Below are 15,043 nucleotides of genomic sequence, written 5' to 3' on the forward strand. Positions count from 1 at the left end.
TAGTGCATAAACTGCCCTTGCCCATCCCTCAACACCCGGCCTTCTTTAAAGCGACAGCCCTACCATCTCAGCCCTCCAGCCTGGGTTGCTAGAGAGTAAAGCAGGACAGACGTTTTGTAGTACAATTGCAGGTGCCTCCAGACCTTTCTTGTAGTGGCGAAGTAATCCCTCTCAAAGAAAAGAACAGCTAAAAGATAAGAGTAGAGAAGCTACTCTGTCAAGTAACATGTACGGGTGTGAACTCTGACTGATCTGTTCAGCAGGCTTGGTGTACAGTGTTGACCAGCAGTTTGTGTGGGTGATATGTTTCAACAAGCAATAATGAATCTATGTACAAATGTCATCGAAAAATATTTCTTTTGTCTTGAGTTCACTCAATCTCCATTTTTGCACATTTAGCAACATACAGGTAAATCAACACTTTTTTTTATTTCATTGCTGTAGCAAATTAACAAACTCAGGATTGTGCATTTTATTTTTCCAGAACATTGAGAATGCTGTATAGATGTTAATTCTGTGTATGAATCTGATAGTTAACCCTTCCTCCTAAAGGTGCCCTTTTCCTATAATGTTGGCTCCACAGCTGTAGAGATCGAATCACTTAGGCTGTATTTGGGGATTTGTATTATTATCCAAGATGTTAATCAAACTCGTAGCCGATACTCTGAAACCATTGAGGATGGAAGTGTTGAAGCAGTTCTTATTGACCCGACAGACGCTACAATAGAGAACCTTATCGCTATACCAAACCTACTGAAATTAAATGGTATATATTCTAGGACATTTCCTGTTTCTTAGTGTTTCATATAGTTCTTTCCCACCACTTGGGCCTATCTTTCTTCCAATACCTGTCCATAAAATAATGCAACTGGAAAATGAAGATGTACTGGCAACTGCATCAAACTATGGCAACCAAATAAGACCACCTCCATTCCTCTTATAAGCTATAGGTATTTTGTTGAACATTCTGGCATTCTTGTTGGTCAAGATTCTCTAAGTATGTGCCTGCAGCGCTCTGTCCGCATCTTCAACAAACTGCTGCAGTTTCTCAAGTGTGGGGCAGACGTTCTCCTCCAGCCACTCCATGCTGGCATCCGGATAGTATATTTTATTGAGTGCCTCGCGTAGCTCATCTCTAATGGCAGTCCACTTGGCCAGGAGACTGAAACAAATAAGGAAAGGTAAGAACAGCTTATTTTTGCAAGTCTCATCCCTTGATACGTTAAATCTTCCCACAGGTTCTTTCACAATGAATGACTTGCGGTACTGGAAAAGGTGAATCAGTCCCGAAAGCTGCAAGGCCCCTAGGAGCTCCTCTCTTTGTAAAGTCACAGGGCAAGCACAGATGGCATTTTGGGTCTGTGACTTGTTGGAGCCCCAATGATGCCCAAGAGGAATACAGACTAGGAAATAAACACTTCTGTTTTGAATGTAGCATCCATTTTTATTAATCAAAACAACATGATATTTCCCCAAAGTTATCCCCCTTTTTAGTATTGTTCTTAACCAGTGGCTAAAAGATCGAACACCAAGCATACAAGTTTTATGCAAAAATAAAAAATAAAACTGTAAATCGAAACAATTTTAGAAAATAAGACAACACCGTTAGAGTGTGTTGGAAAGTTCTAATTACACCCTATGCTGATATGCTGAGAATCCAAAATATAGTTACACCCCCAAAATCATTTACCGTCTTTTCAAGCGCCACCTGCAGAATAGATATACTGTTTCAACAAAGAAGGGACATATAGTTCAACACCGTCCTAACAGAGACTGTGGCATGGAGCCTGCAGCTTTCTGGAAATGCAATGAACAGTCTAACTCGCAAGCACTTTTGTAATCCTTTCTTTATTACAGGCTTGCAATGGTTGAATACAAATGTTTTGATGATGCAACTGTTAGCCCCAACCCCATTTAATTAGGAGATTTTACAATGTTTAATACAGTCGATAGAGGGAGAGGAAGTAGGCACTAATGTACTATATTAAAATGGCTGCCAAAAAAACATTCCAATGGTCTTCCCATCAGGAATCAATTTCTTCCTTATTCTCCCTGTGGCTGCTGTAACTGAAGGCCAGTTATAATGCAAGCCACGTAAATTTCTCATCTTAAGGTTTTAGTCTATGCAGAGAATATTGTAATTTTTCACAAACACATCAAACTTGGGGGCATATTAACAAGGGCCGGCGATAAATATCGCAAAGCGCACTTAGCGCTTGCATATTTATCGCCGGCTATCTCTGGAATTTATCGCCCGGTTAGCGCGCGCATCGCCGAGGCGATAAAAATTCCAGAGATAGTTGGGATATCCCCATTTTCCATGGTGGAAAATGGCGATATCCTAGATGATGGGGCCTGTGGTCTTAGCCACACAATCCACCCCCCATGTTAGGTATGCCTTAGTCAGGAATTTAACAGACGTTAAATTCCTGCGTTAAGGCATACTTAACGCAATTTTATTTATCGCTAACCCTCCTTGATAATATCGCGAAGCTGCCTTCGCGATATTATCCCATGTTGCTTTACACAGCCACGCCTCTTTTGCATCTCATTATCGATGTGAGGCGAGGCGTGTGAAAAAGGGGCGATACGTCAAGGAATCACGCGCTAGCGTGCCCTTGATGATAATGCGATATTATCGCCGCTTTGCGCCCGAAAACGGGCTCTAAAGCGGCGATATTATCGTCTCCCCTTGATAATATGCCCCTCGATGTCACTTGTCCTTACAAACAGGCTGTGTACCAGGCACGATATAACACCTACCTCACTGCTTCAGGGTGGAAATGGTGGACCATGATCGGGTGGACAACCTGGCGTTTTCTGTGATAGGGACTGAACCATCCGCTAACAAACCTGAAAAAAAGCAACAATATGAACATTTGTCATAGTTCACAATGTGTGCCAAACGACTTCATTCAAAGTGAATTCCTGATGAACCGCGCCTGCAGAGAAATATTGTATTCACTTCAAAGCTGCTGGTCTCTGTTGAGTTATGCAGAAGGCTATCTCAGAGGGCTTCATATCAGACAAGAAAGAACACTCAGACACTTGACTAATAATCGTTAAACGGAGCCCAAAGCCAGCTCTGCGTTGTTAAATCGACCACAAAACTTAAACCTAAATACCATATCAAACAGGCTGCAGAGGCACTGGTAATCCCCAGAGAGGACTGCGGGAACTCTCTCTTCATGGCCTTAGCGCCACCCTGCCAGCCCCTCTGAAAGCTCACTCCCATGCGGCTGCAAGGTTGATTGCGGCCATTAGGAAATTCGACGTTCACACAAGCAGTGATTGCACTCTAATGGCTCTCTAGCCGAGCTGTCTCTGCATTTAGATGATCCGCTTGCATCGAGTGCAGGACTCTGAAACTAAACACTTCCCGCTGTCTGAAAACAAATGAAAGATGTGGAGGCAAACGGGGAACCCGCTGCAGCACCAACATGCATTTACAATGCAATGGTCTCGGCATTGGTAAAGTTAGCTATTGGCATTGCTCATGACATTATTTTTGTTTATGTTTTTGCTTTTAAAACATTTAAAGAAACGGCATTGTCATGAGCAATGCCAATAGCTCTAACTTTAACAATGCCGAGACCGTTGCATTGTAAATGCTTGTTAAGGTGGGCGGTGGGTTGGGCGCCGGTATTTTCACGCGGGAGCCTCACACTGCCTAAACTTTGGCAAATAGCGACTTGCAAGGTGCTGGCTAGTAGGAAATCGAGAGTAAGTCGGAGATAAGTAAGAGTGCATCTATCCTGTTGCTTGCCGTCGTTCCTGACCGCCTCTTACCCGCAGGTGCAGATCTCGCAGATACATTTGCGCTTCATGCTTAGGGTGATGTTCCGCACACAGGATTCGTCTGCTGTTAATTGCACGTGGTGATAAGGGACGCGTCCTACAGCCAGATGAACACTTGTCGCTTGTGTGGCTGCAAGTGTACCATCTCTCCAAATTCACTGTTACCAGGGACGCGCGCCGTTGCCTGGCAACTTGGTGAGCATCGACTGGTCAACATCGAATGGCTAGCGTGGTGACATGAAACGTCAAGTTTGGGGCGGGCACTAAAAATGCTCCCACTCGATGGGATCATCCGAAGACTATTCACTCCCCATCAAAACGTCTGCGTGGAGGATGCGATGCATCGCAGAAGGCAACAGTTATTACAACTTTGAAGGGGCGTCACTGGTTTAATGAGACAGCTGCAAAACGTGAGCGAGCACAACCCGACCCTCCTCAATGTATTAGAATGTGTCACGAAACGGGGACAGTTCTTCCTTGAAAAAGGAACTGCCCAGGCTGATCTGGGACTTCTGGTTGTCCCACTTTTCAGTCCCTCTGTCCCATTCAGGGCAGGCAGCCGCAACATTCCCAGACAGAACAGCGTAGTTCCCCGAACAGTTTGACTAACTCTCCTTGGAATACTTCAGTCCCAGACTAGCATAAACGCACCGTTCCAAAGTGGGCGGTAGCCGTCGACTGTCGGGGGCGGATCGGAGCGGAGACCCGTGCAGGCTTCACGGCAAATCAGTACTCGGGATACTAGCCGACGCACCGTGATAGGGTGAAGGCATCTTTACACTTTAGCAGACTCAGAGTCTGGGAGCTGTGTGACTGCGCGACCCGGAAGTTCTAAAGTTATGTTCGATATTGAGTTACTCATCGGCAGTAAATTCTGTTAGGAAATGCACCTAGTCCTTGGTAAAGGGAACACAAATAGTTTCTCACATTTGTACCTGTACTTTAAGTGCAGATAATCACTGAGCCGACTCGAACTAACGGTTGGTGGTCCGCGGTACATTCTACAGCGCAAGGCACTACTGAGTTGCTTCGAGCTGTGTGAAAGAGGGGGGTCTTAGTGGAGTGCATTAGTCTAGCCTTGCAGTCCTTGTGGAGTTGATGATGACATCACATAGACCATGCACGAATATGTCATCGCATACCGGGCGGCCATCTTAGTGAGATGATTAACCCCGATATGATCAGACACCAGAGAAGTGCTGATTAGTGGCCTTTGACTCATGTGTCTTGAGTTTATAAACTTATGGACAAGAAGACCCTTGGAGAGGTGAGGAGACCAGAGCAGCAGCCGGACGCAGGGGGAGCGGACGAGCACACGACTGCCTTTCTCCGAGGCAGAGCAGAAATGCCTCGGAGAAAGGCAGCGGCATTTTCGGATTCGGGGGCGTGTTTTGCTGTTATCTCCTCCTTGAGACTTCTTGCAAAAAACACGCCCCCCAATCCGAAAAGGACGGGGCCTAATCTGAATGACTGACCTCTTCTCCAATGGCTGGCCAGCATTCAAGAGGCCAGCCAATGGAGAACAGGGGAGAAGAGGGGCGGGTTCAAGCCCCTCTTCTCCAAGTCATTAAATCTCGGAGCTAGACTGCAAAAAAACACCACACGAACCTGCGCCTTACTGTGCCTAGCACCAAAAATCTGGATGTGTTCAGTATGTTTGAAATACCTTTAGAAAGATCCTGTGCTTATGAAAATAATGGCCACAATGTTTTATGTCTCGTGTTTTTTTCTCCATCTAGTGGCAAACCCATCTATTTGTCTAGTTACTTTTTGACCTGCACTCAACTCTTCCTCTATCGTTAAAATGTTATAAGCATACATGTATCTCCTTGTTCTGGACTAGTGTTACTTCGTAAATGTATCGCGCTTATGTATTCTATGTAAAGCGCTCCAACATCCTCTTCGGTCATGCCCGTGCTACAGAAACATCTAAGTAATTAAATATTGGGGCAGGATACAACGAAGACAAGTTTTGGCACGGAATGACCACACCAATAAAATTGTAAATTATCTGCACTGTGGTTCAGGTCCTATGATTAAGTGAGGAACATAGATAATCTGGTAAAAACAGGTGAAAGTGCAAACCAACCTCCTTTACAGATATTCCCCAGAAATTACTGAGAGATACTCTGAAGGATCAAAATCGAAATCGAATTCAATGCCTGCATCTGAAATATCAATGGCTTCCCAGGGCTGTGGGTGAAGGGGGTGGGTGGTTGCCTTCGTTAGGACGTTGCCCCACTCATATTTCAGCCCCCTGGCCCCCCTGAATTAATTTGACCATAGTCTATTAGGCAGCAGTCTACGTACTGTAAATATTTAATTTCAAGTGCTTCAGTCTCAGGCAGTATGTTGGCTGTAACTGAGTGATCGAGCACGGTCCAAGAGAAGGTCCTGAGGGGGTGGGGCTTAAAAGTGCAACAATATTGCCGGTATGAGTATTGTCAGCGAGTTAGACATGCACCAGTCCGTCCCATACTAGTACAGAATATAGAAGCCAGCGCACTTAGGTGCCCATGTTAGGTTATAAGGTAGCCTTTCTCAGGCCAGACCGACATGCCCACTAGGCTTCTCTCACAGTCTCACCAAGGGTGCCCATTTCTGAGTGACTCAAAGCCGCAGCCCCCAGTCTCAGTAATGAGCGGTGAGATTCCTGACGATGGTTGCGAGTGGGGCCATGTAGATCCTGAAGAGGGTGAAGCTCCAGGAGGAGTCCTGGGGAAAGCTGCAGCAAATCTCTGTAGGCTCTGAGAGGTATGGTGGTATTCTGACCCGCTGTGTTTGGCCAGTGAGGAAGGAGTGAATTCAGTCCTGGGCTTTGTCGCCGAAGCCGGCGTCTTGTACTTAGGGTGCAGTAGGAGACAGTGTCAAATGCCGCAGAGAGGTCCAGGAGGATGAGGGCCGCGGTTTCGCCCTAGTCGAGGAGGGAGCGGATGTTGTCGGTGGATGCAAGCAGGGCAGTCTCAGAGCTGTGCTGCTTAGGAAACCAGATGTCTGGGATGTGGTTGGCTTCAAAAAAATCGGCAAGCTGGGCGTTGATGGCCTTTTCGATTATTTTGTCTGGGAAGGGGAGCAGTGAGATGGGCCTGAAATTCTTGAGGTATGTGGGGTACGCTGAGGGCTTCTTCAGCAGGGGGTTGATCTCGGCGTGTTTCCAGTCATCAGGGAAGGTTACTGTTTCGATGGAGCAGTTGATGGTGCGGCGTAGTTTGGTTCCGATGGCGTTTTCTTTGAAAGATGGAGTAAAAATGGGGATCTGATGGGGCTCTGGAGTGAATGCTCTTCATGGTCTTGAGGGTGTTGTCCGTGGTAAGCGGGGACCAGTTGAAAAGGATCAGCTGGGGGGCGGCTGCAGCGTTGATTTCAGTGGCGGCAGGATGGTCTTGGAAGTTGAAGCTGTCGTAGATCTGCTTGATCTTGTGGTGGAAGAAGGTGCTGAGTTTGTTGCAGAGGTCTTGGGAGGGTGGGACCTCTGTGGTCTTGCTGTTGGGTTTGGCGAACTCGTTAATGATGGTTAAGAGTTCTTTGCTGTTGTGTGCACTGGCGTTGATTCATTCCTGGAGGGCTGTTTTCTTTGTGGTTTTGAAGAGGTGGTGGTGTGCAGTGGTGGCTGCTTTGCAGGCGGCATGGGCTTCCGAGGTTTTGTTGTTCCTCCATCTCTTCTCAAGCCGTCTACAAGTTCTTCTGGACTCTTGGAGGACGGGGGTGAACTAGCTTGCTTTCTTGACATGTTGTTTTGCTGGGGGTTTCCTGAGGGGAACTAGGGTGTCGGAGCAGTTGGCGATCCAGTGATGGAGGTTGCGTGCTGCGGTATTGGTATCTGTGGAAGCTGGTGGTGGGGATCTGTTGAGAGATGTTCTTCTGAGACTTTTTTGCAGCTTCTGCAGGCGAAGCGGTGGGCGTGGTGGTGTACGGTGGGTTTGGTGAAGAAGAAATTAATGCAGTGGTGGTCGGTCCAGAGGAGTTCAGTGGTGTGGCTGAAAATGATGCTGTTGCTGGTGGTGAAGACAGGTTTGAGCGTGTTTCCTGCTGTGGGTGTAGGCGAGGTAACTAGCTGCTGGAGTCCTGCATTGGCGAGGTTCTCTAAGAGGAATGAGGTGTTCTGGTCGTTGGAGTTGTCCAGGTGAAGTTGAGGTTGCCGAGTAGGGTGTAGTCCGTGGATGCAAGGGCCTGGAGTGCGTTCAAGTCGATGATGGCGTTGGTGAAGGGAGCCCGGGGCTGGGTGGTCTGTAAACGAGGGTGCCGGTGAGTGTGGTGTTTGGGTTGGTGTGGATGAGGAAGTGGAGGTGCTCTACGAATGTCGTTAGGTTGTCCGCGTGGGTGGCCATGCGAAGGGTGTTTTTGTGGACGATGGCGATGCCTCCCCCTGGTCGGATGGCGCGGTCCTTTTGGATGATCTTGTAGCCATCGGGGATGGCGGTGGCGATGTCAGGTACTGAGCTGGGGTTGGTTCTGGTTTCCTTATGAAGGCGACTACGGGGAGGAGGTCCCTGATCTCTATGGTGTGTCTGTGCAGGGATCAAACATTGAGAAGGATGCAGTTGAGGCGGTTGGGTGTGGTGAGAGTCGACCAGGCAGGTGGAGGAGCTGGAGTGCGGAGGTGAGTGAAGGTGTAGCAGGTGAAGGGGCCGTGAGTTTTGTTCAGTGACGAGAGCTGGCAGGCGGTGTTGCGTCCAAGGCTGAGTGCGTGGAGGGTGCTGGAGTTGTAGCGGTGGCGGGTCCGAGGACCAGGGTTTGTGGAGCTGGGCACGATTCAGGCGTGGACGGGCACAGACTGGTTTGGCGCACAAGCGTCATGCACGCTGCACACGCACGCTGCCCGGCCACCATTAAGTAGTGTGAGGGGGAGGGCTGGGTGGTGGGAAGCGGGAGTGGGAAACGCTGCGCTGGAAGTGGGAGGGGGTGGCTGGGGTCTGTAGTGGTGCAAAAAGGGTGAAGTGAAAGTGGGAAAAGTAAAGAAGAGTAAAGAGAGAAAAGTGGTCAAAAGAAAAGAATAGCAGAAAAAAAGTGAATAGAGAAGGGAAAGGAGTCCCAAAAAGAGGGATAGAGGGCAGAACGGTAGCAGAGCCAAGACATTCTACCTCTCGACCACCAGGGATGAGGCGCAGGAGGGAGCCTGTGGGTGGAGGAGGGCCTCGAACTCACTACCCAGCCAGGGGCAGTGGATCTGCAGGGCAGCAACTACTTGGTGGAGCTGCACGGAGGGGGAGCAGGCCATTGACCAGGACAGTGGGATTGCTCTTTGTTAGCGGATTTAATATCACTGAGGGTGTTTTTACTTACAAAGCGCTATCGCCCCATGCTTTTACTCTCTAGTCAGGCCCCCCACCCATTACGCTGCTCCTGATTTGCACCCGTCTCTCTCTCTTCTGAGAGGGCTCAAGCAACACCTCCCTGCTGTTTCCATTGGTCTCCCATGAGCTGCGCAGTTTTAGCACGCATCCGCAGGTCCACGCCTATCTGTTGCACTCTCAGTGCGTTGTTGGCCACTGTACATCTCGGTCTGCCGATGTGCTCTCCAGTCGGTTGTCAGTCGGCTTCTCTCATGGATTATCTTTGATGAGGCCTGGCTGGCATATGCACAAAAAAGTGTTCCACCCACTGGCGCCAAATACTGTTTTTGTCTTTCTACTCATTAGAAAGACAAAAACAGTATTTAGTGCACTTTTTTGTGTGCTAATCTCTAGTAGTACTGCAGCGCCACACCCTGGGGCTGGGCCTTACTGCTGTGTTGGCGTTTCAAAGACTTCACACTTAAAAGCAAATTGCAATGCAGACTGAGAATTTAGTGCGTTCAAGGACGCCGAGGCGTCATAGCAGCATCAGTCAGTCTCTCTCCCTCTCTCTCGATATGTTGGTTTACTAGGCATGCTGTTTAAAATGGTCTTAAAGAGAAGAGACTGTGATGTATCAGCTTGAACAACAGCGGCATCATTTGCAAAGTTTGTAAATGATGCAGCAGTTTTTGATGATGTAGTGGACCAGCAAGAGGAGCTAATGGCGTTCCATCCTCAGGATGTGGGTGATGTGATCAAATGTATTCATCCTCTGAATGAGACATACAGTGCCATGTAGGGTGCCTTACTTCCTTTTAAAGGTTTTACTTTGCTGTCTCATTGTGTCCAGTCCGACAAATCACAGTAACTTGTATTTCCTCAGTAGATTTCATTTGTAAAGGTATATCAATCAAGTAAATCGGTGAGGTTCTCAGCATTGTTATCTTAAAATCTGTTATGAAGTTCTGTGGTTAACTGAATAAGCAGCTACCTACATCATTATCATATGAAATTTCTTTATTGATGTCATAACTACACTTTCACAATTGCCTTACCAGCCTTCTTGCTTTCTCAGATTTGCTTGAAAATGCACCATTTGCCAACTAATTTTTTCAAAATGTTCTCGCCTGCATTACCCTTATAACTCACTACACTCGCTCACCACAGGTCACTCGACCCAAACGTTTACGCAGCACCACTTTCAAATGTCACCAGCTGCCACTGGCAGGGGCGGCTCCTACGTTGGAGATGAGGAGTGTCGCCCCACTTAAATTACTCACAGAGATGAAAGATAAAATTGTAATTTATTACCATTCTATTTTTCATGCCCTGTCCCGAACAGAGCGTCACGACGGGGCTGCTGCTGAGTGCCAGCAGCAAGGAGGAGGGTGGGCGGGCGGGCAAAGCACTGTTTAAAGTGCACATGTCTTTTTGGCTGGCCGTCTTGTGACGGCCAGCCACACATGCGCATTTTCAAAAGCTCTAACACAGCTGTCTTAAGACAGCTAGGTTAGAGCAAGCCAAAGCATCCCCAGCGTTGTGGAACACTGATTTAGGCCGCTCCCACCAATCCTAGTGCTGCTCTCATGCTGGTGAAAGTAACGCCAGGATTGGCCAAGGGAGTTTCCTGTTGGCTGGGCTGCAGTTGGAGAAAGAAGACGACAAGTGCAGAGGACAAGTGCAGAGGACGTTGTGTTTATCTTAAGTGAAGTTTTAATTGTTATATCTTTGCGCGTGCCTGTCCCCGTAGATGCCAGCTGCCACTGTGTGTCACTGTGACAAAGGCAGAGTTTTACTGTCTGCAAATACAAACTTCTGGGACATTTTCTGATAAAGTTCCTAAGTTATAAGTTGAGAATGTTACCATTATGTTTGCATCTGTATTTGTTTATTTGGTAAGAAGTATTACGGGTGGATAGAAAGGCTGCAGTGCTTGGGTGAGCGTGGTGATTGTAACATGGCTTTGTGAATATTGTGTTTACTTTTAATTTCCACTCACTTCACAAACTTTACGATCATCTCACCAAGAACTGTGGTAATCCAACTGAAGGAGAAATGGAAGTTTCCGGACTAATAATGATCACAACCCGTGCACATATATTTCACAAACCTTACGGTTGTTCCAGTATGCGTTTTGTCAGGAACTTGGAATAGGGTAGTAATGATGGACGGGGAAGAACCAATCCCAAGGTATCAGCACAGGCCTCTAACGAGGGTCCGTATTATGGCTAGGGAGTTATAGAGGAGCAAGCAGCAAATATGACGTCAGCTGTGGTGATGGCAGACTAGCACCAAGGGCTTCTATAGTTAGATTAGGCGGTGTGTGGAAGGAAAGGACTGCTGCTGTGCCAATTTTTAATACATTACTCCGGATTCCCATGGAGATGGCATGTTGGATTTGTTAATGTCTGTAATTTGAGTTGGAATTGAGTCTTGCTGATGTGAAAAATATGCAGGTTTGATGGCTACAGCTGTCTGCATACAAGTGTCACCTGATGGGTTGCATTATTTGATCTTATACACCCTATGAAGTGTGACACTATTACCCTGCTGTCCTTTTCTTGGGTCGTGTTTTCTACACTGTGCATAAAAGGATTGTGTGCTCCTGAGATACTTTCTTCATTGATATACGCACTCTTAATCCATACTTGGGTCAGGTGGACTCTGCCTTCACATATCCTGCGCCTCCTGAATATGGTTTCAGTGTAGGTATTTACTAAGCCACTTTTTGCATGTAGAAGCGAGGTTTTCCATTGCCATGACCACTAATGTTTACTTCCAACTTTCCAAGACAATTGTTTTTCTAATACGTTTTATGGTGATTGCATCTCCTGCTACAGCTCTGCTTTCAATATCCTGGAAGTTACTCTTGATGCCATCATGACTGAACTGAAAGCAATAAAACAGGTCACTGGAGAAGTGGAGTATAATACCTGTATGGTCTCCCAGGAAGTGTTTTTGATATGTTCTGATGTTTCATAGTTCCAGGTACAGCTAAGCTTTTTGCCTGATAAACATCTGTTATTCAGCGCCAAGATGGCATTGGGTGAACGTGCACTTTACAAATACACGTTATGTTATGGTTTAGGTTGAGATATTTGGGACTTACGTAGCTATAATGTTTATTAAGATGACGGATGTAGACATGACCATATTACATTTTATTGGATCTTTTAGAACTCAGAGAGGTAGACCAAGATGTGTTTTCAGGCTAATTTCTTCCTGAATCTACTGTTTATTGAAATGACCAGCCATTGGAGATTAAAGGCCCGGTGCTACGAGGTGGACATAATTTCTGAGTGCTGTTGCACTTACCTGCTGTGCCTCTTGATCGTTGGGGCAGCCTTCCCTGTTGGCGCTTGAATCTCCCTCCCGCCGTCGCCGGACAAACGCGACCGCCGTGTGGGGGGAGAAGCATTGGAAACTACATCTCCCATGATCCTTGGCACCCCGGAAGCGCCGCATTTTCGCGCCCGAAGGCGCTACAAAACTGACGCCGCCCTTGGCAGAGCGGGGCCCGGTGCTACGAGGTGGACATAATTTCTGAGTGCTGTTGCACTTACCTGCTGTGCCTCTTGATCCTTGGGGCAGCCTTCCCTGTTGGCGCTTGAATCTCCCTCCCGCCGTCGCAGGACAAACGCGACCGCCGTGTGGGGGGAGAGGCATTGGAAACTACATCTCCCATGATCCTTGGCACCCCGGAAGCGCCGCATTTTCGTGCCCGAAGGCGCTACAAAACTGACGCCGCCCTTGGCAGAGCGGGGCCCGGTGCTACGAGGTGGACATAATTTCTGAGTGCTGTTGCACTTACCTGCTGTGCCTCTTGATCCTTGGGGCAGCCTTCCCTGTTGGCGCTTGAATCTCCCTCCCGCCGTCGCCGGACAAACGCGACCGCCGTGTGGGGGGAGAAGCATTGGAAACTACATCTCCCATGATCCTTGGCACCCCGGAAGCGCCGCATTTTCGTGCCCGAAGGCGCTACAAAACTGACGCCGCCCTCCGCCTCGCGGGACGCGCGCGGGCGGCGCCGGGCCAAGCCCGGGCCAAGGGCGGGCCCGTTTAAGCCCGTTAAAGACCGATCAAGACCGGACCGGGCTACCTCCCTAAGACTTGCTATTTGATAGTCTAAATACTTTTATTATTTTTTGTTTGTCTTAGGCCATTTCAGCGCTTTTGTTACTTATTGAAACTATGGCAACCACAAGAGCAAAAGGGAGCAGGAACAAAACAGCTACGGAGTCGATTAGTATTACTGGTCCCTTGGATAACTTCATTGTTAGAGCAAACTCTGTGATTGACCAAGGGATCGCACTCATGGAGCGTAGAGTCTCTCAGGAGTTGGCAGGGGCAAAACGATCTTCGATGGGCCATTTTGCTTCAGTTAAAACTCCAAATAAACCAACAACTGGCGTGGTTTCTACAGATACCCTACCGCCTCGACAGAGTCTCCCTAACATGGTCGACCTATCAGTATCGGCTTCTGAATTCCTTTCGGTCTTAGAACCAGACAGGTCCCTGACTCACCCACATGATTCCTTGTTAGTTAAATCAACTGATACACAGCGGAGGAGGAGCAGGGAGGGAACAATACCTAAATCCATAAAACTTGTCAAAAAAAGAAAATCGAGACACGCTAAGAAACCTAGAAAGCCTCAGAAATTGCCAAAACCCATAGATAGGGAGACCGATGTCTCAGTATTAAGTGATCAAGAGGAGGGACAAAACCATAAACAGTCTACGCATAGCAACCCTCGCTTAGACTCGCATAACATTACAATGGACACAGATTGCATTACTGTTTCCCCCAGTTTAAATTCAACTAGCATGGCAGTAGAGGTGGATACTAAAATACTTGAGCAAATGAGCAAATTACTCAAATTACACCTTTCCCCTTTAGAGGCCAGATTAAAAGGCGTTGAAAAACAATTAACCGAATTGATTGCTTTCATTAAACCACTGAATAAATCTGGAGTAAATAACGATGGGATAAGGAAGCAAACCATTAATAATAATTCAACGAGGGCCTCACAATCTATCAAAAGCACATCTTTAATAGATCCTAATTTAGTTATTGATCCTCCTGCTCTTGAGAATAATCTACTTAGTAATGCTAGCAAACCTTCTCAAATTAGCAGGCAGAAGGCTACTCCACCCAGAAATCCCGCCCCGTTACCTAAGACAAATCCTGACTGTTAGAAATGGGATTTCTGGTTGGCTAAGGCTTGCGCCAAAGTCAGGCAGAAACCACCACTCTAGTCAGGGCAAGGAAGTTACACGCCAAAGATAACCCCTGCTCACCCCCTTGGTAGCTTGGCACGAGCAGACAGGCTTATCCCTGAGGCGATGTGTAAAGCGTTTGCGCGCGCACCCAGCAACAACACCCAAGGCCCACCACAAAGGAAACTCCACACAAGGTATTCTATAAAAATAGCCTTTGTATTATACACAACACATCAGATAAAAACACACACTTTACAATGTGCCAACAGGCACGGGCAGAATTTACAAGGGATTATCTATACAGGGGACAGGGCCACATGGACCACTGTCAGGAATTAGCACTTAGAACATAGCACAAATCACCAATAGTAAACGTAGAACATAACACAAAGTAACTGTAGAACACAACCAGTCTCTACTGGCGCAACAATGACCTCAGCGTCATCACACTAGCATCAGGTATAAAACCTATCCTGTATCTATCACAGGGGCATAAATCACATTATGCAATTCTCATTGGTCTAACTCATTAGACCTAACCACCTAGCTATAACTATACTAGGGGCACACATCGCACAGGGAAGTACATTCTCCCTACCATCAACCTAAGCAGGTAAAACAACCTTCTAGGCAGAAATAACCACATTTAGAGGTATCAGACACAGGGTGCGCAAAACATGCTATATACAATACATTTCCTAGCACCCAAAAGCACATTAGCATGAATCGCAATAATACCTCAATCACAT

The 15,043-nt window shown here is 47.2% G+C and overlaps 1 protein-coding gene across 7 annotated transcripts in view; it reads right to left on the minus strand.

Annotated features, from left to right (window-relative positions):
• Nucleotides 1-410: 410 nt before the first annotated feature.
• The window catches only part of HEXD (hexosaminidase D), a 167,312-nt gene continuing 152,679 nt past the window's right edge, over nucleotides 411-15,043 (minus strand). For all 7 annotated transcript variants that reach the window (XM_085616862.1, XM_085616858.1, XM_085616861.1 and 4 more), the window contains 2 exons: nucleotides 2,764-2,853; nucleotides 411-1,162 (listed from right to left, as the gene is read on the minus strand). In XM_085616862.1, the coding sequence (XP_085472988.1) occupies nucleotides 994-1,162; nucleotides 2,764-2,853 (259 nt within the window). In that variant the 3' untranslated portion in view covers nucleotides 411-993. The remainder of the gene's footprint in view (nucleotides 1,163-2,763; nucleotides 2,854-15,043) is intronic.

The sequence above is a fragment of the Triturus cristatus genome, chromosome 7 (genome assembly GCF_964204655.1).
Source record: "Triturus cristatus chromosome 7, aTriCri1.1, whole genome shotgun sequence".
In the NCBI taxonomy this organism is placed as follows: domain Eukaryota; kingdom Metazoa; phylum Chordata; class Amphibia; order Caudata; family Salamandridae; genus Triturus; species Triturus cristatus.